General features: G+C 41.2%; 1 protein-coding gene across 3 annotated transcripts in view; it reads left to right on the top strand.

The window, feature by feature from the left end:
- dock11 (dedicator of cytokinesis 11) overlaps positions 1-26904 on the top strand; it is a 102910-nt gene that overhangs the window by 62642 nt on the left and 13364 nt on the right. For all 3 annotated transcript variants that reach the window (XM_085760531.1, XM_085760530.1, XM_085760532.1), the window contains 16 exons: positions 582-657; positions 1533-1615; positions 5063-5183; positions 5506-5572; positions 5970-6017; positions 6306-6451; positions 8243-8358; positions 11496-11633; positions 13820-14002; positions 14360-14473; positions 18358-18573; positions 21589-21646; positions 23718-23824; positions 23933-24055; positions 25503-25616; positions 25708-25854. In XM_085760531.1, coding sequence (XP_085616657.1) covers positions 582-657; positions 1533-1615; positions 5063-5183; positions 5506-5572; positions 5970-6017; positions 6306-6451; positions 8243-8358; positions 11496-11633; positions 13820-14002; positions 14360-14473; positions 18358-18573; positions 21589-21646; positions 23718-23824; positions 23933-24055; positions 25503-25616; positions 25708-25854 — 1857 coding nt within the window. The remainder of the gene's footprint in view (positions 1-581; positions 658-1532; positions 1616-5062; positions 5184-5505; positions 5573-5969; positions 6018-6305; positions 6452-8242; positions 8359-11495; positions 11634-13819; positions 14003-14359; positions 14474-18357; positions 18574-21588; positions 21647-23717; positions 23825-23932; positions 24056-25502; positions 25617-25707; positions 25855-26904) is intronic.

The raw sequence follows: 26904 nt of genomic DNA, 5'->3' as shown, positions 1-26904 counted from the left end.
TGTTATGACTTTTTTCTCGTAGGAAATGTACGACTTTATTCTCGTAAATTTATGACTTTATTCTTGTAAATGTATGACTTTATTCTTGAAGTCTGTGTTTTCATTTTCTTTTTCTCAATGTGGCCCTAATACTCCGTCGTAGGAATGAGTATGATTTTATTATTATTATTATTATTATTATTATTATTATTATTATTATTTATTTAACCATAAAATCCCATTGAGATTGAAAATCGAACATTTAGTTTGGACAGAAGATATTTCATTATGTCAGACCTAAAGATTTTGAAGGAGGATTACATTAAAAAACTTGTCTCTTGTCTCTGTTGTGAGAAACGTTGAGTTTTTGCACGATTGCATCATGAAACATTGTTTTTTTTCATCATGTGATGAGGAACAAATTTGATCAGTGCAATTTCTTGTGGATGTGGAGAAGACTGATTCATGTTTGTGTGTTTTCATGTGGATAATTTAGCTGCAATCCAAACTTCAGTTGGTATGCATTTGTGTGAGAGGGCGTGCACCCTGGTACAGCACACTGACTTTGTTTCACTTCCTCTGTCTGTCGGCCATCCGTCCAGGGCTCCAGAGACGACCTCATATCAACCGGCTCGGCAGACAGCAGGAGAATCAGCACAGCAATTGACAAAGATCACGGTCAGTCCTGAGCCGCAGAAGCTGCACAACGTATAAGGCATCCGACCTCTTCCTGTTTACACAACTTCCATTACCGTGGCCGCAGAGGGCCGACGGCACCGCTGCTGCACAACAGATTTTCATGCAATGCACAACTTTACCCATTAGCAGCAGAGCAGCTGCGTGGCAGACGAGTGCCACTGTGCTGTACGTAGTTGTTTATTTCCTCTCAGGCTCTGTACACAGCCCAGAACCTTTCAGAGGCAGGCTGTTAGTGCACAATGTAATCTTTCACATTTCTGTTTTCTTTAAGATCGGCTGTAGCTTGTCATTAGGTTGGACACTATAGTTGGCTGTTTTGAAACTGAACTCGAAGACGGATTATCTTCAAAGCTTTACGTTAAATATTTAAAACTTCCATCCAGTTATTAAGTCTCGACTTCTGTGAAGTTTAGGTTCACAAGGACCAGATTTGAAATAAACAGTCAGAAACAAGGAGGACACTGACCTCCTACATACTCAAAAGTTTCTTTTCCCTACTGACATCATGAGGTTTATGTTCTCAGACTTCACATGGCTCCAACATAACCACAGAAGTTTTTTTTTTGTTTTTTTAAAACTGGTTTCACAGGCCCATCTGATCTCACTGTGTTCATCTCTTACTAAATATTTTGTTCAGAGTTTTTTTATCCTCCAGATATCATTTAATGGAATCCCCAGCCAAATATATAGAACATGAACGTCTCTCAGAGCATATGGTGACTATATTTGCATCCAAGCTAAACCTAAAGTTATTAGTGTGCTTGGGAGAACATCAGTGCGTCCACCTACAGTAAATGTTCAGGCTGTGCTGTGTTCAAGTCCAGACTAACAGTAGTGCACTGTGTTGGCTCCAGGTCTCCACAACGGCCATGTTGTGAGGAGGGAGGACTCCAGGGGATCTCTGTTCATGGATCCAGGAACACCAGACAGTATTGAGGTGAGAGTGATGCACATCTGCAGAACCAAGGAAACAATTCAACTTTATCTCTTCCCTTAATTATATTGTCGGAGATTTATACAGTTGTTTTAATGGCTCCATGTTTTTTGTATTTAAAGGGATAGTTCAACATTTTGGTAAATTCGCCCATTGCCATAATCCCTACCGTCATAGCAGTAGGTTTGTTACCTTTAATTGTCGGTGCAAGCTATTTTTAGAGCGGCGAAGCAGAGCTGGGAGCTGCTCAGAGCTACACTACGGACGCTTCTTGGTTTCCCTCACAAACTCATCAAATACACAATCCAACAATGAGATAATAACGGAAGGTTACGAGACGGAGTTGTTTTCAAAGCAAATGCAGAGACTGCCCCTGACGGGAATGCGCATCAGTGGTTTTGCATGAATTTACCTCTAAAACAACTCCTTGTCGTAACGTTGTGTTATTATCTCATAGCGTGGTGAATGTGCAGGTCACAACTTGTCCACCAGAGCGTTGTGGAGTTGGTGGATTGTGTATTTGATGAGTTTGATGTGGGAAACCAAGAAATTCCATGAGTCTCCGTAGCGTACTGTAGCTCTGAGCAGCTTGTGGCTCTGCTCCACCCTTTTGAAATATAGCTTGCACCGACAATTAAAGGCCAATTTGTCAAAATCTTTGGTTTCTCTCTGGAGCTCTCATAACAACAGATCAATCAGAGGAGGCTTTAAACCTCTCTTCTGATTTACTCACTTCACTTTCTGAATTATTGGATAAAACAGGGCAGATGTCAGACTGCTATGTTGTGACATCACAAATTTGCAGAGGTTCTGACGGCTCGTTTTAAGGCTCAATTTCTGAATCCATGCTGTTTTCACTTCTCTGTGGACTGAGGCTGTGATTCTTTCAGAACCTAGAGCTGCTTTATAATCACACTACACAATGAATGAACTTTCATACAGTTTGACACCTTTAATAATTATAAGCGGGCCACTAAAGCACCTTAGTATGACAAATGTTAAAAATCTCCATGTTGCTTTTGAACAGTGTTGTGTGTCTCTTTAGTGTGAGCTGTCTGCTGTGTCTGAATGAGTGCCAGCTTTACTTCTCTGTTCCTGCATTTCAATGTAGCACACAAATGAGAAGGAAATGGATCAGCGAATTACATTGCTTTGATCTTCATGTACCACAGGCCAAAGACTATCATGACTTTATTGTTTCAATTCTCTTTTGATCCGGGACCACTGAGCGACAACACATGCTGTTTACTGTGAGAGAGATGGTTTTATTAGCAAACAAACATGCAATCTTTATTCATGTTTGCCGATCTCTTTCACAGACTAGGCGACCATCCAGTGTCTGGTCACCCAGATGTTAAATATAGACGTACTGGAGTGGATTATTCATCATCTGTGTACATTTCAAATTTCTAGCACTTTACAGCTCATTTTTGGTTTATGGCAGCTGGTGATTTGAGTTTTCCTTGATGCAGCTGTCGGCCCTTTCTCGCCCACACCAGGTTCCCTAAGCTTTACACTTTGCACGAACTAATGTGCTAATGTCTTCCCTTGTAACATAGTATTTTGATGGCTTCACACTGCATAATGGCAAAATTTCATGATTTCTGTGATTATAAAGTAGGTCTAAGTTGTATAATAATACCGTGAAAGTATCAAATCCTCCGTCCACAGAGAAATGCACAAATGCCAGAATTAAAATCAGAAAATACTTTATTAATCACCATTCACCACTCACAGCAATGTCAATCTGTGCCCAACATCCAGCCTGATGGAGAGTATAAAATATGGGATCTTTAACACAGCTGCTGGTTACTTCAACAGTTTGCTGTTCTCATTCTAATACAATACAGTGTGTGCACTAGCAAAAACAAAGTCTATCCAACAAACATACTATTCTGCCTTTACTCATTAGTGCACTAAATGGTACTGGTGGCTGAACAGTAGTCTCTTAAAAATATAAAGTGAACTGCTGTTTGTGTAAAGCTCACTCGCACTGTTTGTGCTCAGTTATTTACGAAAATGACTGTCTTGTAACTATATACAGTAGTGACAATGTTTGGACTTGTGGAGTTTTGGAAATGAGAGAGCATCTAGACAATAACAAGAGATTTAAAAAAAGAGCCTCTTCCTGTACTGTAATTTGTCACATATGGCTCTAAATTGCTTTTTTTTTTCAGTTTGCTAATTGCTTAAAGGAACTTGGGGCAGGATTTGCGAAACAAATGCACCGTTTTTTAATGCTAATGGGTGATGAAGCGTTCAAAACCAAAAGAATGAGCCCACCCGCGTATCTCTCCATTGCCTTGAACAGGCTGTGTGTTGCATAATGCACTGCAGCTGCTGGTCCGAATTTCCCACGCCACGTGGCGCGGTGGACCCAACTAGTGTTTATGGTAGTAATGGTTTCTGTTACGGCCAAACGACCCACCACCACACAAAGTCCACTAAAAAGTATAGATATTATACTAGAGTTACACTAAAATAAATATTGTTAGTTTACTTACTTCATCGCTTGACATGTTGCTGTTGGCAACGTCATACCGCGGAGGCATGCGTGGAGGTCTTGCAGTAAACAGTCATGTGAACAGAGAAGACAGTACTGTACATGGCCTTTATGTCACCTTATTTCTTGATCCTGCCCCAGGTTTCTTTAATCAAGGACTGTGAATTGTAACTTAAAGGGATATTTCAACAATTTGGCAAATTCGCCCATTGTTATAATCCCTATAGTCATAGCAGTAGGTTGGTTACCTTTAATTGTCAGTGCAAGCTGTTTTTCGATCGGCGGGGCAGAGATACAAGCTGCTCAGCATTATGGTATCTCCGGGTTTCCCCCATCAAACTCATCAAATACACAATCCAACAATTCCAAAATGCTCTGGTGGACAAGTTGTGACCTGCACATTCACCACACTATGAGATAATTAATGGAACATTGCAAGATTGAGTTGTTTCAGAGGTAAATGTGTAGCCGGAACTACATCCCAGACACGGCTGCTCGGCAGAGTGATTTCAAAAGCGCAAGTACTGTAGTTCTGAGTATTTGCTTCGTGTGTCGTAATGATTATTTCATAGCGTGGTGAATGTGCAGATCACAACTTGGAGTTGTTGGATTGTGTATTTAATTCATTTGATGAGGGACACCTTTTTATTTTTATTTGATTATTTGCACAATTTAACAAGCAGTGGTGGATGTGTCAAACTTAGTTTGATTTTTATGTGACGCATAAAAATGTTGATAAAAGCAATCAAAAAGGATTCAAATGAAATCAATGAAACGGCGTTGTCGTTTAGTTCTAAAACCCGAGAGCGAAATCAAACACGGCATCCGTGCAGATCAATCCACTCCTCAGTCAGGCGCTTGTTTTCCTTGGCTGCATCAGGTTCTTCTCACCGTCGTGACATGTCATTAATAATGTGTGTTTTTCTTTGTGTGGACCTGGCTCACAGCTGCAGAGACGTGGCTCCACCATGAGCAGCAGCCCCATGCCTCCTGTGGGCCGACTGGGACACTATGAGATCAAAGGCCTGCTGCTTTCCTTCCTGCACATTGTCAAGACCTTGTCCGAGGGTCAGTGATGATCGACACTACACCACACCACACCACACCACACCACACCACACCACACAATCAGGCCTTCTCTGACCAATATACAGGATGTGACAAAACCAACCCCCTTTTATTTTTTTTTGCTATTTTGGGATGGAGCCTCCACAGATACTTGGCTTGGTTGCTACACAAACAATGAACCAGGCTTCCCGCGCAGTGGATGTGTGGTTTATTTAGCTCCAAGGTTCCTGTAAAAATCAACTGGAACTATGTATAAATGTTTGCAACAAAAACAGAAAAACACAACTCGCATCAAAGACTTTGTCTTTCTTTTTATCCGCAGACACTCTGATGGCCTACTGGAATAAAGTCGGCCCTCAAGACATCATGAACTTCCTCAGTTTGCTGGAGTGAGTCCTGCATTAAACAAAGAATGATTCTTTTCATTTTATAGTGTGAGAAAAAAGGTCAACAGTTGTAAATGTTGATTAACAACTTAAAAGGTTACATGGATGTTGTGAGGCATTCAGAACTAAATCATAAAAAAAATATGTTAATTTCCCTTTGTTCTGTGACCTCTACTGAAAGAAGCAAACAAACTAAAAAAAAAACATGTGTTATCAAACAATCATATCCGTGTGTGTATGGTATTAGTTTTGTATGATGGTATTCCAGAGACACAGCACACACTGTAACACTCATATACAGCTTATAAAAATACCAGGACTGAAATGTGAAAGTATTTATGCACATATTCATGCTCCAGTGAATATGTTTCTCTTTTTCTCATCTGTACTCTTCCTACAGGACCTGTCTGGTACAGTTTCGTTATACTGGAAAGAGGAACATTGGCCGGTGAGTCTTACCCGTCCCACCTGCTGTGACTACCTGAAACTCAGCGAAGAGGAAGTTTTCAAGATCTTCTGACCTTATTTCACCCCAATGTTGGCATACAGTAGTTTGCTTAATCATTAAATTATTAAATCGCCCATTGTTTCTTGAAGGTCAAATATCCACTTTGTGTCTTGTGAGTTAGGAGCATTTATTCCTTGTTAATTTTTAATATGATAGTTTTGATATCTGAAAACGTGGAGACAGGTTCATGCTGCATCTCTTTGTGTGGATGTGTTGGTATTGATTTAGGAACCAGGATGTCTGTGCGGCCAAGCTGTTCTCCTCAGACAGGAAGTCTCAGACAATGCCCGCCATGCGCTGCAACCGAGCCAGTTTCATGCAGACTAAGATCCACCAGTTCAGCACCATGGAGGCCTCCCTCACCCTCAATATTGGTAACTACACACACACATACACCAGTTTATTGGCAAAACCTGAGGCAACACTAGATCTCATAGCTTGGATTAATGGTGTCATTTTTCCCTGATTAGTGGGAAAATGTACATCATTTCCAGGAAATCTCACCCCTGGAAATCATCAAGAAATAACCAAAACCAGTAAAAAACAAACAAATATGACATGACAGCTCAAATTATTCAGTCAAACAAAATTAGAAAACATGACCTCGTGGCAGGGCAACGGTTTCCTTGCACTAGACAAAACAACCCTGGAACAAAGACATATTCAAACACGCAACATGACAGTTGTATTTACAGAGCTTAGGCGAGTGGGTGGCAGCATCAGTCACAGTTGATCTCACATCGCCAGACCTGAGCTCATGCAGCGAGAACAGAGAACCAATGAAGAGCTATTAGAATGAAATATATGCAGCGAATATGAATACGGAACTTATTTATTTGTGTATTTAAAGGGATAGTTCAACATTTTGGCAAATTGGCCCATTGCCATAATCCCTATAGTCATAGCAGTAGGTTTGTTACCTTTAATTGTCGGTGCAAGCTATTTTTAGAACGGTGGAGCAGAGCCGTGAGCTGCTCAGAGCTACGCTACGGAGGCTCATGGGATTTCTTGGTTTCCCTCATCAAACTCATCAAATACACAATCCAACAACTCCAAAATGCTCTCGGTATGAAATAATAATGGAACGTTGTGAGACAGAGTTGTTTTCGAGGTAAATGCAGAGACTGCTTGCCGAAAAACTGTCCCTAAAGGCAACGCGCATCAGCGGTTTTGCATGAATTTCCCTCTAAAACAACTCTGTCTCGTAACGTTCCGTTATTATCTCATAGCGTGGTGAATGTGCAGGTCACAACTTGTCCACCAGAGCGTTTTGGAGTTGTTGGATTGTGTATTTGATTAGTTTGATGAGGGAAACCAAGAAATCCTATTAGCCTCCGTAGCGTAGCTCTGAGCAGCTCGCCACTCTGCTCCGCCGTTCTAAAAATAGCTTGCACCGACAATTAAAGGTAACAAACCTACTGCTATGACTATTAAAGGTAACAAACCTACTGCTATGACTATAGGGGTTATGGCAATGGGCCAATTTGCCAAAATGTTGAACTATCCCTTTAAAGAAAAACTATATCTACTGTGTTCAGGTTGGGTTATAATTTCTACCGTGTAAATGTTGAGTTGTCTAAAATCAAAGACAGAACTAAACTAAACTGAACCGTATAATTTATTGACTCTCATTGGACAACACTGTAAAGCTCTGGAAGTAAACACAGGATTAAAGCCACCGTTATGCTGCACTGGCATGTCCGCCCTGAACGTACCACCATGTACCAGTGTTTTGCCTTTTTCCTGTTGGTTTTGGGGAAACTCTTCCTGAGAACAAGGCAAAAGTTCCCTGTGGTCGCTACAAAGTTTGTCGGGCTATTTGTATTTGTTGGTGGGCCTTTGGTCATTTTCATGAGAAACAGTAATTTTCGGATGTCCACGACCAAGTGCAACATGTACCATATGTTCTCACCAATAATTAAAGAGACTTATTTAATGCATGTGCAATCAAATTGAGTAAACAGTGAATATTTCTAGCGGTCTTCATTGTTTTGAACATATTAAACAAATTAAAGCAGGCCAACCGATAGCAGGAGTCACGCAATGTGGTCATCATTAGAACAATAGTTAGTTGTTAATATGTTTCTCTGTGCAATAAGACTGTGCCATGATGTGTATATGTGTGTGTGTGTGTGTGTGTGTGTGTGTGTGTGTGTGTGTTGTAGGGACGGGACCATCTGAAGCAGAAATCCACCATCAGGCCCTGTTAGAGGGGAACATCTCCACTGAGGTCTGCCTGAGTGTTCTGGACGTCCTGTCGTTCTTCACACAGTGCTTCAAGGTCAGCACACACACACACACATTGATAAATCTGTGTGCAGATGTTTTTATTTATTTATTTATTTCGGACATGTTAATTGAATCAGACTTCATCACACACAATTTCAGTTACACAATACAAGCAACATGACCAAAAGGGAAAACGGGAGAAGCATAAAGCTTAATATTCAGAATACATTAATTTTATCGCAGTTGACTCCAGACAGCCAGTCCAGAATAACGTTCGACCCCTTTCTCTGGGTTTAAATCAATCATCATCTAGTCTGTTCCACTGTTTGACACCAGTGACTGAGATAGAAAAGGATTTTAGCGTAGTTCTCACTCTCCTCTGCCTAAATAACCTATTTCCTCTCAGATTGTGTGTCACATTTCTATCTATGAAAAAAGTTATGTGGAAGGTCTCTGCTTGCGGCCCTGTACATAATCTGCAGAGTTTTGTAGTTGATTAAGTCATGTAGTTTGAGGATTTTTGCATTGATGAACAACTGGTTTGTGTGTGCTCTGTACTGGGCATAGTGTAGAATTCTTACGGCTCTTTTTTGAAGTGTGAACAGGGGGTGCATGACACTTTTGTACGTGTTTCCCCACACTTCTGCACAGTATTGCAAATGTGGTGATACTAATGCTGAATATATTACATGGAGTGACTTCTGATTTAATATTTTTTTAGCTTTCCATAGTACGGACACACACCTGGCCAACTTGTTTTGCAAGTGTTTTATGTGTGGTCTCCAACTTAACATATCATCGATAATTACTCCTAAGACTTTATTCTCGCTAACTCTTTCGATGTTTACCCTATTCACCTGTATATTCACGGTATACTCTTATAGCCTTTTTTCCCAAAAAATGTGTGTATGTATGAGTATGTAGAGCAAGTATTTCATGTTTATCATTGAATAGCCAGTCAGAACATAATTAGTTGCTGATTTTACTGAACTGTCACTTTTTTTATATTACACATTATGTCAGCTGTTTCAAAGGAACTGAAGCTTTGTAACTTCCTGTCAGAATGTTTCAGAATGAAAGCTGGCAGTAATTTAGGATTTAGCAAGCAACGTCCTTGTGTTGTGTCATCGCAATCAATGCAGTGTCCTACTGAATGACAGAAACATGTTCAAGTTCAAACAACTAGGTTCTGCCCCCAAATAGTTGACCAAGCATTAGCTGACCAAAAAGTCATTAGTCGACCAAAATTTCATTGGTCGATTGGTCGCAGGAAAAAAAAACAAAAACATTTTGAACCGTCAAATCATTATGACTGAGCTGTATGTGAAAGGCTATAGAGCTTTTAATTTGAAGGGCCAGATACAGGAAGTTGTGACACTCACTCGCTGTCAGTTTTTTTTTTCACACTGCACGGCAGGTCCCTATTTTTTTTGTTTTGTTTTGTCAAAAGCGACTTTTTCCGATTGTTACAGACATTTCAGGTTTGGAGACTCCGACGTGATCGATTAGTCGACTAATCACCATAAATGACGACTATTGGTTGAACAAGAAAATCGTTGGTCGGTGGGCAGCCTTACTGTACAAACAACTTTATTTAACCCAAATAGGGCATTTGAGTTTGAGTCACAAACTCAAAGACAGGAAACACATGATCTGTCAGTTCACTCAACAAGTTGGCATGAACTCCAGAGAGAGCAGCAAACACCCAGGACCCATACGTGGACCACAGTGCCATAAATTACACTAGAGCAAATAAATAAATGAATGAATAAATATTGGCCCATTTAGTCTGACAGGTTTACAAAGCCTGGTCTGTGTCTAGTTGCAGCTTGATGGCTGAAGGAATGAAAGAACTGGCATATCCGTTTGTTTTCCTGGTGGGAGGGGGGATGATTAGTGCCCTGTCTGCTTTTCTAGACCAGAGCTCAGATCTGTCAGCTGAGCTCCAATGTTCTTGGAGCAGACTTTAACAATGCTGCTGAGACCCTTCTTCTCCTTCATTGACAATCCATAAAACCAGCAGATAAAGGAAGACGTTTCAAGACTTTCAATAAACAAGTGATCAAAATTACACAAGATGCTCTTGGAAACATTGAAAGAATTCGGTTTCTGCGACAAATACACCCTCTGTTGACCACGTTTAACAACTGACTTCTATCAAACATGGTACTTATACTGCATATCTCTACAATTGTGACATCATCTTGATGGATGGTGCTGGCTACTGTACTGGGACAATTCCTCCGAAAGTCACTGACTAACTCCTTGATTGAAGAAAGGATTGTAGGGAAGTGTCGTCAGAGGATTTTACAAGGTGGCTGCCTTCTTAGCAAAACTTATGTACATACTATAATAAATAACAAAGGAGAGAGGACACAGCTCCATGGAGAACCTGTGTTTGAAGTGTTGGACATGCAGCCAGCCACAAATACTCGCTGAGTTCTGTATGTTGCAAAGTTGAAGAGAATTAAGACAATCTGATCTAAGAGGACAACTGTTCGGTTTGAAATATGAGGCTGCATCTCATTTCTTTTTCTTCTTTTTTTTTAGAAATAATTTATTGATTTTCAAGAGAAAAATAAAATAAAGAAAAAGGAGAGAGAAAACAATATATATAAAGAACACAGCACATCTTGGAGTGCAACGATATTTGATGGTCATTATAGGATGAGTATACTGTATAAACAAAAACATATAAGAGCAGAGAAAATAAATTCACTATGTAGCCATAATACAGAATCATATACTTGTTTGCACTGTGAGGTTTTATACAATAGCCAGTGTCTATGAGCTCACATTTTAAAGGTAATTCCGTACCATATCCCATGTTTTATCAAACTTATATCCTCTATCTTCATTGTAGAATCTCAGTTTCTCCAGATGTAAAGTGTTTGACAATTCTCCCAACCATGTATGTAAGCACAAAGTCTTGCAGTTACCATCCCAAATTGAATTGCTCTTCTTTCAAATGTATTGACAGAAGAAAGGACACTTGTGGCCCCCAGGATGGAAACCAAAGGGCTGGGGACCAGATACTTACTGTAGCAAAAGCCTCAGAAAAACACTGAAAAATACACTTCCAATATGAATGAAGTTCACTAAATGCCCAGAAGGAATGTCTCATTTCATATTGTAACATTTTCTCTGAAAAAACTTTCATCATCACATGTGTGTGTTTGTATGTGTCAGAACCAGCTACTGGACAGCGAAGGTCACAACCCGCTGATGAAGAAGGTGTTTGACGTTTACCTGACCTTCCTCAAAGTCGGCCAATCGGAAGCCGCCCTCAGACATGTGTTTGCCGCTCTCAGAGCCTTCATCAACAAGGTTTGTTCTCACACTTGTAAACATGTAGGCATTCGTAGTCACTTGAACGCTGGTATGTCTCTGCTGCTCGGACGCTGATTAAAACATTTCCACATCTGGAAGGCAAACCAAACAGATGTGTTTGTTGTCCTGTTCTGTTGATGTCATGGATGCCTGGTTTCTCCCAATCATATGTATTTTTAGACGTCTTATTTACACACACATTAGGGAATTGAGACATGCTCTAACACAATTTCCTAAGGAGTGGGACCTCCCACTTCCAAGGCAGTGTCTTCTGATAAAATCAGCATGTCCTGGCATGTGAGAGATTAGCCAGTGAGAGTTCCTGGCAAAAAATAAATGCAAGAAGAAAAGAAATGACGGTTGCCAAATGTAAAACATGTTCTCTCTGTGAGTTACCTGACTTGTGCTATTTTAAAATGTTTCTGTTGCTTACTTGGCCAAATTCAACACAAAGCCTAATCACTCTTAGTCACCCCCCACCCCCTCCAGCACCACGTTGACTCACTGCAGTTACTGACACGAAGATGTAGTGTTGCTCAGTGGGAGTATTAAAACCTGTTGTCATGATGATTGCTGAAGTTTTTGTCAAATAACCATAGAGCTCCAGTTTGAGTAAACCCTACATCCACCATTCTGCTGACAAAATGAAAGTGTTTTTTGATCAGACAGGTTTTATATGAGTGCTTTTAATAAAGGTGCTCAGTCCACGAAGAAACAGCAACACTTTATATCAGGGGTCTCCAACATGTGGCTCACAACGAGCAACCAGTAGCTTGCAGCCCCTTTTCCCAGTAGCTCGCCAAAGGATTAATGAATCATACATAAATTTGAAAACTTGATCCAGGATTTTCTCTGCCTATGGCGCCACTTTGGTTGAAGCGTGTGTATGTGCATGTATCATCAGAACAGACATGTTTTGTGATTTTCAGCCTCCTTTCATATTTAATAGAGGAGGGACAATACCTGAAAGTAATAATTTCAGTTATCAGTATGGTAGAAGCTAAAAACATACTATTTCCACACAGTTTTGTTTTACTAATGTAAACAATTTATGTTACAAAAAATAAGTAGCTCTCGGCCATTGTCATTTTGTAAAAGTAGCTCTCAGAGGAAAAAGGGTTGGAGACCCCTGCTTTATATCAACAGTATTATACCCTCCTCCATGCCTGGTGATATCCACAATTTTACTGATCCCATTCTAAAATTGACAGTCATGAATCTACAATCTCCTTTCAATGTATTTCAAGAGTCTCTCGTTGACAATAAGCTAATACTGAACCCAGACAAGACTAAATGCATGTTTCTTTCTACATCTCCTGAAACCGATGCAATATTGGGATGCATACTGTCATGACCTGGCTCAAAGGGTCACAACCCCATATAAAAAAGGTTCAAATAAATGCTTTATTGAATCAAATTAGACCCCTGATCAAGGAAAGACGACAAAGCACCTCCTCACGACTTTTATCTGTCCAACGTTGCAGGATTTGTTCACCTGAATCTAGAATGTGGAGCTCCAGAGAGAGGAGCTGTAAACCCTGAGGTCATGTTCTTATGGATTAACACAGGACAAGTGTAAAATACAGGACCTTAAATTTACAGAGGGGGCTTTGCTGAGAGCTCTTTACGCTGTTTATACAGGTCAATGAAAGGCAAAAATCACACATTTAGGTGTAAAATACATCAAAATATAAGAATAACAGTTTGAGATGCAATGGTGGAAAGCATCAAGAAGCATGGGAAGTGGGTAGTGCCAAAATATGTAGAGAGGCTGGTTGGTTTTGCTTTGGATAAACAATTTCCACACATCAATCAAAAGCATCAAAGTGTTATTTCAGTACACTGTAACTGTTGAGGAACATCTCTGATGGCAAAATATAAAGGAAAAAGAGCAAATTTAGAAAAACAACACCCATAATTAAGACTATTTTTTAATTCTAGGGCTGAAATCTTTTGTTCAATCAAAACTAGACAAAATACCTATATAAAAATATCAAAAGGCAACCTCAGGGCAATAAGAGATAAATGTAAATGTGGAGGTAGATACAAATCATATATACAATACAGGGCGTGAGAGATGGAAATGTGATGTGTTGTCACTGCCTTCGCCTCTATACAGTGTTATGTAATCCCATCCCTGCCTTGAATCTGACCTTTAGTGCACTAACCCCGTCTCCCTCCAGTTCCCGTCCGTGCTGTTTAAGGGCCGCGTGACGCTGTGCGAGGCCCTGTGCTGCGAGGTGCTCAAGTGCTGCGTCTCCAAGCTGGGCTCCCTGAGGGCCGAGGCGTCTGCGCTGCTCTACCTGCTGATGAGGAACAACTACGACTACACCAAGAGGAAGACCTTCCTGCGCACACACCTGCAGGTAGAGTAGCGTGGAAACGTTCCCCCACGCTGAACACCTGGCATCTGCTTCCTTTTTATGTATTCAAGCTGATGTTCATCATTGACCTTCAGCCTTTTTTCCAAATACTTCAGTTGCTTTCATAACGGAGGTGAAGAATGTAAAGAGGCTGTGTAAACAGTTTAAACACAGATGTCCTGCGGTGTTGTGGAGTCTCCAGCTCCTCTGTAGCAGACTAGGTTTCTGTTATCTCTCCCTGGACTCTGTCAATATTACAGTATGTTCTTAGTGTGTTTCCTCTGTTGCTTCTTATTTTCTTTTCCTCTCTTTTCACATCTGCACCTCATCATCTCTCCGCTCCTTTTCTTCCTCCTCCAGATCATCATCGCAGTGAGCCAGCTCATCTCCGACGTGGCGCTGACCGGCAGCTCGCGCTTCCAGGAGTCTCTGTCCATCATCAACAACTTTGCGAACAGTGACAAGGCCATGAAGGTACGGGAGACAACGGCCGACAATATAATAAAACTAGAAAATGCCGCGGGGGGGGGGGGGGTTGGGCTGCCAGGGATCATGGGAATCGAACCCACAACCTTAAAGGGGTAGTTCAACATTTTGGCAAATTGGCCCATTGCCAATCCTGCCAAAATGACGTCACGTCAAAGGGACTGCCGCCATATTTGTGTCCGATTTGACAGGTCTTCTCATATGACAGCATGCAAACCGCAGGATGGAAATGACAGTTTCTTGACAAAATGACAGGGTTTCATACATCCTGTCTGGGTTTATATCTCTATAACAACAGACTAACTCTATATTATCCCACTTATTACACAGTTTATGAGTGAATTAATTAATTTGAGACGAAATGTTGATCAAAGTCCTTAGTCCGGTCACTTCTCCGCTGTTTGCTCCTCACCCTCCTCTCGGTCGACTCGTGTGTATTTGTTTTCAACGAGCTTTTGATAATCAATCAGTAGATTGATGAATTATCATGTAAATGTTACGATGTGCGCATTTATGTCGTCCTGTCTGTCATAAGAGATTATGGTCACGGGACACGTTTGTGTCACGGACTCGCGGTGGCACAGACACAGCTGGTCACAGCTGTGACACTGCGCTGACCCGTCCGCTCTGTCCGCTCTGATCGCAGGTTTGGTTCCAGCAGTGGTGAGGGAGGCAGAGAGCCTCCACTCTCCCTCTAACAAGCTACAAGTCATTTTTCTAACATCACAATTAATCTGAAGCTGGTAAAAATGAAACACAAGGTAAAAATCCTTGATAGTTCTTCTGCCCTGCTGCGCTGATCAGAGTGGCGTCCCTAGCAACGGCCCGTTTTACTTAGCAACGGTCTGTTATACAGAAATAAAAGACCCAAAATGCAGAATCAGTGAGTAATTAATAAGAAAGTAATGCAGAATTCAATATATCCATGTTATTAAAAAAAAAAGTGAATCCCCTCTTTTTGTGAGACTTGTCACAGCCCATGCTGCACTGATAGACTGCCTGCAGTCAACCATTTTTTCCGCCTATAACTTTACGTCTTTTGGGATGGAATAAAACTGCAGTCCAGGGTTTCTTTGGCGACTGCTATCACAGTCAACAGCACAATATAATCCTGGCATCTTTCAAATAACCTCAATTTTCGGTCTCTTGCTGATTTCCTCCTACTACTCCACTTGTTCTGGTAACGTGACGCTGTGATCTGTGCCCAGATTGCCCTGATTCGGACACAAATATGGCGGCGCAGAAACACAGTGACGTCATGTGAATCTAATGAATAGTCATAGGTCTGTTACCTTTCATTGTCGGTGCAAGCTATTCTTAGAACGCTACAGAGGCTTATGGGATTCCCTGGTTTCCCTCATCAAACTCATCAAATACACAATCCAACAACTCCAAAACACTCTCATGGACAAGTTGTGACCTGCACATTCACCACACTATGAGATAATAACGGAATGTTACGAGACAGAGTTGTTTTAAGGCAAATGCAGAGACTTGATGAAAAACTGCTCCTGACGGGAACGCTTATCAGTGGCTTCGCATGAATTTTCCTTGTAAACAATTCCATTTGGGCTTACTGTGACAAAACAGTAGTTCCTATCAGAAGAAGAAGCAGACTGTGAGCATCCAGAGGACTTCCTGAACAGATATATTTTTGGTGTTAGTAAGTAGTAAATATTTTGGAAACCCATGCAAGTTAAAATCTGCTTGTCTTTAAAAAATGCTTTGTATGGGCTCTATGCACAGCTCCACTACTTCCTGAAGTTAATGCTGCTGCTCCTTTGTTTCCTGTCTTACATTATTGGACAACCTGATTAATCCAGTTGTGTCTGACCATTGTGACTACTCAGACACAACTGGATTAATCAGTTTGTCAAATAATGTAAGACAGGAAACAAAGGAGCAGCATTAAGTTCAGGAAGTAGTGGAGCTGTGCAAAGAGCCCATTGGAGTCAATGGGCAGCAGGAAGGGACCTGGCTGCACTCAGAGGCAACGGAACGTCACGACTGCAGATGGGGGGCAGGAAGTGTTTTGCCGGCAGGATAACGGTTGGAAAATGGCCAAGTTTTGCTCTGTCTACGGCTGAACAAACCAGTCAAACCGGGAAAAACTAAATAATAACAACATTGTGGGAGAACCCGCAGTTGAAAGCGAGGCGGTTGGTTTATTTTTTTCACTTTTCCTCAGTGTGTGTGGATCATATCCGATATGTTTTTCTATTTTTAGACAATACCTGCTACTTGCAGGCTCACCCAACACTTTCCATTCATTTCCTATCACCGTTCTCCACTTCCTGCCCCCCATCTGAACTTTGCGCATTGGAGTTGCGTGACTACAAACCACCTATTAGCCCTGTGGCTATAATTACTGTAATTATACAGATGACAGATGATGACACTTACTCTACTCACTGGCAGCACATGACACAGTAGTATTGGTTTCTACTAATTTACAGAGAGCCCTGAAATGACAACATGCCCTTAAATGTCACTTCCTCATTAAACTGGTCCCATAGTCATTGTGTGACCTATCCTCCAAGTCCCATGTGCAATCACTGGTTCTGGGAAAAGCTTTTTGTAACAGAGACAAATTTCACAACACGCATTCAAACTCAGTCATTGTGTAATGTATGATAAGACTTTCCCGATCTTGAATGTAACCGTTTTCAACTGGATCCTGTTTCTAAATCACTGTGCTCCATTGTGTCATACATGTACACAGACATGGACAAAATTGTTGGTACCCTTCTGTTAGAGAAAGAGAAACCCACAATCATCACTGAAAAAACTTGAAACTGGCCAAAGTAAAGGACATAAGGACGTTCTCCCAGAAGCTTTGTGGACAGATGAGACAAAACTGGAGCTTTTTGTCAAGTCACATCATCTCATCTTACACAGATTCCAAAATGAAGCATACAAAGAAAAGAACACAGTACCTACTGTGAAACATGGATCAGGCTCGGTTCTGTTCTGGTTCTGCTTTGCTGCAGCTGGTACAGGGTGTAATGAATCTGTGCAGGGTTCAGTGAAATCTCAAGACTATCAAGGCATTCTGGAGCCAAATGTGCTGCCCAGTGTCAGAATCCCAACAATGGGATCAATAAAGTAGCAATCAATCAATCAATCAATCAATCAATCAATCAATCAATCAATCAATCAATCAATCAATCAATCAATCAATCAATCAATCAATCAATCAAACCATCAGAAAGCCTGGTCTCAGTCAAGAACGGCTAAGAACAAAACACTGGACCGTCCTGGCCTTCTACGATCCTGATCTACATCCTATTGAACAAAAAGCTTGTGCAACAAAATATTAAGTTAAGATTAAGTTTAGGGTACCATCATTTTTTTCCAGACCAGTTTCATTAGTTTGTTTTTTTAAAATAATTCTGTTGAACACAATTCAAAAGCGATGTCTGGTTTTCGTTTTCACTACATTTTTATGTATTATTATCTTTGCCAGTCTCAAGTTATTTCAGGGACAAATGTGGGTTTTTCTTTCTTTAACGCAAGGGGCGCCAACAGTTTTGTCCATGTCTGTATAAGTATTTCACAGCAAACAGGAGCATTGTTGAGTGATGATGGTCAATGGCAGTCTAACCACATTCATGGTTTGATTTCATTTAAAGGCAGAAGCGCAGCAGTTCTAGTGCTGGGAGAGTTCCCTACATGCCTATATGTGTAACTTGTATGTCAGCAGATGAATGCTTGCCAATCATTTCTTTGATTCTTTTTCCCCTTCAAAGGATTTCAAAATAAGAGCACATTCTTTTAAGATAACTATCTTCTATCTCTTCAATCTACTAAAACTTCAAATAAGTCAGATAATGAATTAAGATTGGCTGTTTGACCATGTCTTTGTTTGTCAGTCTACAACATTCCCCTCGGAGGTGAAAGGTCTGACCAAGCGGATCCGCACAGTGCTGATGGCCACGGCTCAGATGAGAGAGCACGAGAAAGACCCGGAGATGCTGCTGGACCTCCAGTACAGTCTGGCCCGGTCCTACGCCAGCACTCCGGAGCTGAGGCGGACCTGGCTGGACAGCATGGCCCGAGCACACCTCAAGAACGGAGATCTCTCTGAGGTACAGGGACACTATTCATGTCTCATACTGTATTTATTTATCTGTCTGGCTCTTTATCTTTGAGTGTCTTTGTTCCCTGTTAGATGTGTCTCTGAGATAGGACAAGCAGATTCTTTGACCCATGTACTGTATCACTTTTAGACATCTGTGCATATTTGCTATGGCCTTGGGTCTGGATGCTCACATGACTCATAGTTGTACAAAAACAAAAAAGAGAATACATTTTTAAAAAAAGGATGACCAGATGGACGATTTCCATTAAGAATTTAATTAAAAAAGATAAAAGAAACCCAGATTTTAAAGGGAAAGTTCACCCAAAATTCAAACTCATTATCTACTCACCCTCATGTCAACTAAGAGCTGTCCTCCGTGCCTTCTCTGAGTTACGGGGGCGGGGGGGGGTCCGTGCAGCAGTATATGTCCATATAATGGTTGTGAATGTATACCAACTTTCTTCGTCCAAAAAGACACACCAAAAAACATCCAAATACCTCCATACTGCTCGTCTGTAATGTCCCTCTTGTATTGAAGCCCCAACATGAGAAATTGTTCCGAAAAAAATTAAACAAGTCTATATTTTAAGCTTGTTTGTAGCGGAAGCTCCCAGTGTCTCGGTTCACTGCTCTGCCTGTGTCAGTGCAAATCTCACGTGATTTACACTGACCGGCGGAACAATTTCTCATGTTGGGGCTTCAATACAAGAGGGACATTACAGACGAGCAGTATGGAGGTATCCATTGACAACCATTATATGGACAAATACTGCTGCGCGGACCCCCTCTTAACTCAGAGAAGGCACGGAGGAATTCTCACAGCTCTTAGTCGACATGAGGGTGAGTAGATAATGAGTGAAATTTGAATTTTGGGTGAACTATCCCTTTAAGGAAGGATTACTCATCCTGTATCTGCTCTGGAGTTGAAGTCATAGACTGCAACAACAGAACCACATTACAGTGTAATAACAACCTGAGCTCTGATACTATTGCTTTTACAGTATCGGCCACTCTATTTCGGTGATGCTGTCACAAATGTTTGCTTCTGGTTGCTAAGCAGTAGATTCACTGTAAACAGGGCAGGCTAATCTCAAGAGAAAAGTTCTCGATCTACTTTCCTTTTTTAGGGTTGTAATAACAATGTGGGGTTATTTCTTAATCAAAGGGAGAATCTTTTGATGGTCTCCAGATGGAGAAGTCGTAACACAGCGGGATCCTGGGTGGTCCCGCTGATATACTGTTTGCCAGAGTTCAGCTAATTTATTTATTTGATCCGACTCAGAGCACTTTCACAAACAGGAAAAAACAAGGCGACACAGCAGCAGACCCTCCTAATCGAGTTAATGTAATCTTTTAGATTTTTCAGTTTTATTTAATTTGCTTTACATTTTTCAGTTTCAGTTATTTAACGTATGTTTTATATTGTCTTCTTGTTCATTTGATCTATTTTGCAGTAATATATTTCAACAAAGAAAAAAACAAATATTTATAAATCAAAATAACTGAGAGTACGGTGGCCCTGAGTGCTCAAGTCACTGCAACTTCAGTAAACACTTCCAAATACACAAATGTGCTGCAAATTCAGAAAAAGGCTTCATCAGTTTGACAACACATGCGCTGCAAAGTGTTTCCATGAGGACACGCTAAATGGTGATGAATCTGAACGCCTCGCTGCAACCTTGAAGTTAAAAGCATTGACTAATGAAACACTCAAGGTTCAATTTATTATCATTTGTACGGAATTTGCACTCAGGACCAGCAGCGTACAATAACAGCTTTTTCCCAGCCACAGTGAGACTCATGGCAAACACAAAATAAATACAATCACTTTTGCGCTTTAATGGACCGTACATACATATTTAAATTTCTGTGTATATAATAATAATATAATCATTTTGGCAGTGTTACCTGTGTTTCATTCTTTAATGTTATTTATCGATGTTATTTATCAATGTTTTCTTTATCTTTTTTGCCTTGACTTCTTTTAATAATTCTATATACTGTACTTTATTGCGGGACTGCACAAATGATTGATCATCGTTCCATTACACATATTTCTTTTTAGAAAACGGAACATCCAACAATATTTGTGTATTTTGTGGTGAAGTACAACGTGCAACAGAAAAAAGAAAACGTTCATAATAGTAGGGGAAAAGGAAGAAAAAGAGGGGAAAAAAGGAATAAAAACAGTAAAATAGAGAAATAAACACAATATATACATATATATACGTATAAATGTATTCTTATCTCTTCAACGTCTACAGACAACTCTTCAGAGCTGCAATCTTCAATATTATTTAATTATTCTCCATATATTATAATTCTTGTAAAACATTTTAACTCTTTTCTAACTTAAAGTCTGACTCCTCTGGGACTCTGCACAAAAGTTCCTATTGTACCCAGCTTGTCTGTGCACAAAATGACGAAAATAAACTTCTTGAATCTTTAACCTATGTATAGATCAAATGCATTAAGCAATAAATAGGCATAATTAAGAAATACTAAAGTGCAGTGTCAAAACAGCACTTTAAAGTAAACATGCACTACTTGCATTCAGTGGGGCATAGAATTCAACAGTGACAGCCTCGGGGTAGAAGCTGTGGTTGAGCCTTGTTGTCCTGGTATTAATCATGCTGAATGTGGCCTTAATCCTGACAGAGAGCGAGCAACAGGGAAGTCAGAGCGGGGGAGGATGATTCGATGCAGACACTTCTGGTTTGAACTCAACTTAAAAGCTTTTATATGGTTTCTTGGCAGCTGTCCAACCTGGGTGCACGACACGTTGTTGCTTCACAGGTGGTGAGCTGCCAGTTGAATGGGTGTGGCAGGCAGGCAGGTAGGTAGGTAGGCGTTAGTCACAGAGCTGCGTGTCCACGGTTGAACTGTCAAAAACAACATGTCTCTATTTAACCTGTCTAATGCCACACAGCGTGTATTGTGTATTCTGTGTAATCCATCCTCACCTCTGCAGTTGCACCCACTGTCTCACTGAGCCTCACTGTGTTGTCATTTGTCTCCACAGGCGGCCATGTGTTACGTTCACGTCGCTGCGCTGGTCGCAGAGTACCTGCACAGGAAAAGTAAGGCCCTGGCATATCTACACACACACACACACACACACACACACCTACACTACTTTATCTCCATTTGTGGCTTATATGTGTACAGTAATTAAACACTGCAGCAGCATAAACACTATAAAGCAAGACAATAGTTCATGGAGAAGGCACCAAAGAAAAAATATTTGTCTAAGGAGTTAAATTACACGCTTGACTGATGGTATGAGGATTCCATTACAACCTGCACCAGGAAGCATTCACACTCTTTCTAGAGGGCTGTGCACCTACAGGAACATTTGCCTGCACTGGTGATGAACAACACACCAGTTAGTCCACAGGCTGTTATTGGATACAGCATGTAAACACCAGAGAGGCTGATGCCATTAGGCCAGCACAGTAACGTCCTGCAAAAACAAAACCACATGACCGTGGTTTGTGTGTGTGTGTGTGTGTGGATACATTCTTATCTCATGCAAAAGCGTACCATCAAAAAATCCTCGAAACAAATGACTCGCTCCTTATCTCTGTGGCGTGTCAGCGGACAAAGAGCTTTGAGATGCACCAGTTAGCCACAGCAGCCTTATCTCTACAAAAAAAATAAAAAAAATGTTTAGCATCTAGAGATTATCCCTTTTAGTTGCATCCCACAATGTTCCCATCAATCGTCATCACGTTACATTCATTCTTCGTACTGGGTCGTACTTGAAGTAGTCCCATATTGAGCTGTGGCGTTTTCTTCCTGCAGCTTTTGCATCTCTAAGCTGATGTTATCTGCAGCAGCTCTGCACCGCCTCCGCTTTGATCCTGGGTTTGTATTATTAGATGGCACGAACCACCGAGCGGAAAGTTGTAGCTGTCGCTCTGATGTGGGTTTGAGCATGTCACAAGTCTTTTGATGTATGACTTATGGTTTTGTTAATAAATCTTTTTAATTAATAGATGCAATGCATCCACGTAGTCTTCTTGGAAGGTAGAAAGAAGTCTGTCCTAGACAGTGTATGTTGAAAACGACAATCAACTTAACCTAAGCCAGAACGGCTTCTGACTGAACCATAATTACCCATTACCCCTTCTCACCCTTACAGAAAAAGCACATGAACTTTACATGCGAGAAATTCTGCACATGGGAATCATGTGTTTTTGGCCCTTTCTTATGTGGATCACATGTGAATCCCCATGTGAACCCATTTTCCACATGTGGTAACATGTTTTACACATGTGCTCTACATAGGAAAATGGGTTCACATGGGAATTCACATGTGATTTACATAAAACTGGGCCAAAACCATCATGATTCACATGTGTAGAATTTTGTACATGTGAATCACATGTGAGGTTGATGTGGTTTTTCTGTCTGTTAAAGGAAATAAAAGGAATAAAATAAAATAACCAAAAATAAATAAATAATAAAAATAAAACAAACTAGGGTGTGTATGTGTGTGTGACTGTTATATTGCGTATGTATGTCTTTAAATATAAACTCAAAACTACAAGCTGACGTTTAATTAAATATCTATGCTGTAAATTCTATTCTATTCTATTTTATTTGTTATTTATCATAAATATTCTCCTGTTTTTTTTTATTTCTGTTTATGGTAAAGGATAAATGGACTGCAATTACATGGCGCTTTTCTTCTTTTATCGACTCGCCTAAGTGCTTCATGCTGGAAACCACATTTTATCCGTCCACACAGCGCTTCTTCTAACATACACACCCTCTTTGATGAGATCATTTGGGATTCAGTGTCTTGCTCAAGGACACTTCAGCTCCCAGATCACAGCCTCCATGTCAGTCAGTCAGCTTTATTTCTGAAGCACAGTTACTGTAATTGAGCTGTATAAAAAAGATAAGGTTAGAAAAGGAAATGTATAAAATAAGTAAAAACCTTACTAAATATAGTCTCTACAGACACAGAACAAATAGAAATAGACAATATTAACACGACAACAGACAAAAAGGTGAGGGGGCCTTCATCTGTGATGGAAATACACTAACCTGTATGAGAGGTCTTATACTAATAAAGTTTGATTGAATGATTGATTAATGTATGTGAATCAGTTTGTGAGTTGGTCTTTGGTGTCCGCCCTTCAGAGCTGTTCTCCAGCGGCCTGGCAGCCTTCAAGAAGATCACCTTGAATATCGATGAAGAAGCCGCCATGAAGGAAGACACGGGCATGCAGGATGTTTATTACACCGAGGTACGGTTTTACATAACGACATAGACACAAAGTGATGCCAAACACGTTAGGCGGCGATCCAGTGGATCCGGATTTGTGTTTTGAGTACTCTGAAATCTCACCTTTCAGGAAGTCTTGGTGGAGCACCTGGAGGTCTGCGTGGAGGCGCTGTGGAAGGCCGAGCGCTACGAGCTCATCACGCACATCGCCAAGCTCGTCATCCCCATCTACGAGAAGCGCCACGAGTACGAGGTAGCCACGCCCCCTCGGCCGCACGCACACAACCAGACAGTTCCTCATCGTCACGTTCACGTGCAAGCGAGCGCGTACAGATGTGCGGTCCCACAGGACTGTCTGCATATCTTCATCTGTCTAACAATCATGTCTATTTTTGAACTTGATCACCTTTTTGGAATGTGATTGTTGGATGTTGGAGCTCCTCCCTCCTGCTGAACAATGCTGTTTGTCATGTTCACATCAAGCTTTCATTTGTTTTCCTTTTTATTTACTTTTTTAGTTTGCTTTTTTATTTCAGTTTAGTTTTACTGTAGTTAGTTCCACAAGTGAAGAAGCAGTCTTAGTTTAGTTTTTATTTTTGAGGAATTGACTAGTTTATTTAGTTTCATTTAGTCTTAGTCAAGATGAACTTCCAAATTTCTGGGATTTTTCCCTTTTAGTTCAGGGTTTCCCACAGCGCTTTCCTGTTAAGGCGGCCGCCTTAACAACAAAGAGCTGCCGCCTAAACTAACGTCTTAAAAAATAAAAAATGTAGCGATATTTGCCGCCGCCGCCGCACCCCCCCGCCCCCCGCCCCCCGTCGGACGATGGCCGCATCCTCTCACACACATACACACCACAGAGAAGCGCGCATGCATAAAAGCAGCGCGTGTTGAAAGCGAAACTTAATACGGCACTGCACTGCACGATAGATCCGCTCCACCCCCCCGTCGACAGATCCGCTCGCCACCCCCCCCCCCCGTCGACAGGTCAGACACCACCTTAACTAACACATTTTCTGGGGGAAACACTGTAGTTGCATCCCATCCCATTCCCATCAGTCGTTACACGTTACATTCACTCTTATCATACTGGAAGGAAGTCATGCCATATTGAGCTGTGGCATTTTCTTCCTGCAGCTTTAGACATCTCTAAGAAAACTACCACTAATCTGAGGTTATCTGACAATCAGTTTAGTTTTGCATTGTTCATTGTAGTTTCTATTTAGTTCTCTAGTTTCGTTCTTTAGTTTTTGGAAAAAAAATGTCATTTTTATTTTTATATCAGTTCACTAAATTATTTTTTTCACTGATAGTTTTAGTTTTAGTCTTAGTTTTAGTGAACTATAATAACCCTGGTCCAGGATCAGGGAGGCCTTGGGCCCAGCTGCTGGCCTCTGATGTAAATAGCCTTATTATGGTTTTGGTCATGTAATCTCTCTGTGGATCTAAACCCAGGATCTCCCCGCTGCGACACCACAACTTTCAGCACTAAATATAGAAAAAGTAAACTGCTCTGTGTTTACATGTGTGCTTGTGCCTCCATACACACACACCATTACTTTTCTCTACAAGACAGAAAGCTTTAACTCTTGTACGTGACAGATGTTTGTTGGGACATCAGAGAAATGAAATCCTTGCGCTCGCTGCTGTTTTTTCAATAAACAAACAGACCTGATCCTTTCTTTGTCTTATGTCTGCAGAAACTGAGCCGACTGTACGACACTCTGCACAGAGCCTACAACAAAATAATGGAGGTGATACAATCGGGCCGCAGGCTGCTCGGGACCTACTTCAGGGTGGCCTTTTATGGGCAGGTGAGGCCCACAAGCCCCTCAGAGAAATGCTATTTCTTCCACACTCCTCTCATCGTGTGTATAACTGAACAACATTGTGTGTTCTTCTCAGGGCTTCTTTGAGGAGGAGGATGGAAAGGAATACATCTACAAAGAACCCAAGCTCACCGGCCTGTCTGAGATCTCCCAGCGGCTGCTGACGCTCTACGGAGACAAGTTCGGGGCGGAAAACGTCAAGATAATCCAGGATTCAAACAAGGTGCGGTAAAGAGATGGAGGAGGGAAAAGGCCTGTGGTGGTTGAAATCCAATCAGAAAGGAAAATAATTGATTTGGCCCGCAGCCCGGCTCCCGTGTTTATTTGGAAAACTATCACCTGTCCATCATACTGTAATGCGGGAAATGGTTTGGGTTTTTCCCATTGAGATAATTTAAAGTATCTGCTGACTGCTCCTATTGTGTGTACAGGAAGATTAACCATAAGTGTCCAAAGGCTCAGTGGGGGTTGATGAAGCTGGGCGTGTTATATCTCCATGGAGATATCAGGACAGTCTGAGTAACATCTGGATGACATTCACAGTTGTGGTCAACCCTGTGATCTGGACTATCCCCGACATGACATGACTGACTGGTCATATTTGCATCGTTGGTCAGTTGAATGAGCTGCAGCTTCTGAACAGCGAGGTGTTTTCAGCCTGTAGCGTCGACAGTTCAGCTCATTGTTGTTAGGTTTAAAGAATGCTGGGTGTACTGTACACCTGGTATCTTTTACGAGCCTGTAATAAAAATCCAGACATGATAGCTCATGTTCTTAAAATTGAATGGAGACATCACAACAGCATTTAAATCAAATCAAATCAAACTTGATTTATGAAGCACTTTTCATACATGACACACTGCAGAGTACCGGTAAAATGAGCCGATTGCCACTTGACACAAAAATGCATTTTTCTCTGAAACTAGAGCGGGAGCTCTGTTTTTGGAGAAACCAAGCTCTCTTCTTCTACTTCGTACTCACGAACGAAACGGCGGAAAAACTCGCCGTTTTTTCGAGGAGCACGTTGGAAAGTCACTCTTCAACCACGTGAAAACCGTTTGTTTCTAGGTGATGTACAGAGTTCGGTTCGACGTGAGAAAAAGGTAAACAAATAGCCAAAAACATGTGGTCCGGAGCGGATGTTCTGAGCAATTAGTGTGGTCGCGAAAGAGTTACTTTCGGTTTCCTGTACGCTCGGTGGGTCATGGGAATAACGCCGTCGGATCGCCGTTTATGGTCGGAACTACGACGGTATCTGATCGTCTTCCAACCT

The sequence above is a fragment of the Trachurus japonicus genome, chromosome 18, assembly GCF_045865225.1.
Source record: "Trachurus japonicus isolate A0001 chromosome 18, Traja_1.0".
NCBI lineage: Eukaryota > Metazoa > Chordata > Actinopteri > Carangiformes > Carangidae > Trachurus > Trachurus japonicus.
Note: the sequence above shows the minus strand (reverse complement) of the source record. Positions and strands in the feature narration are given on the sequence as shown.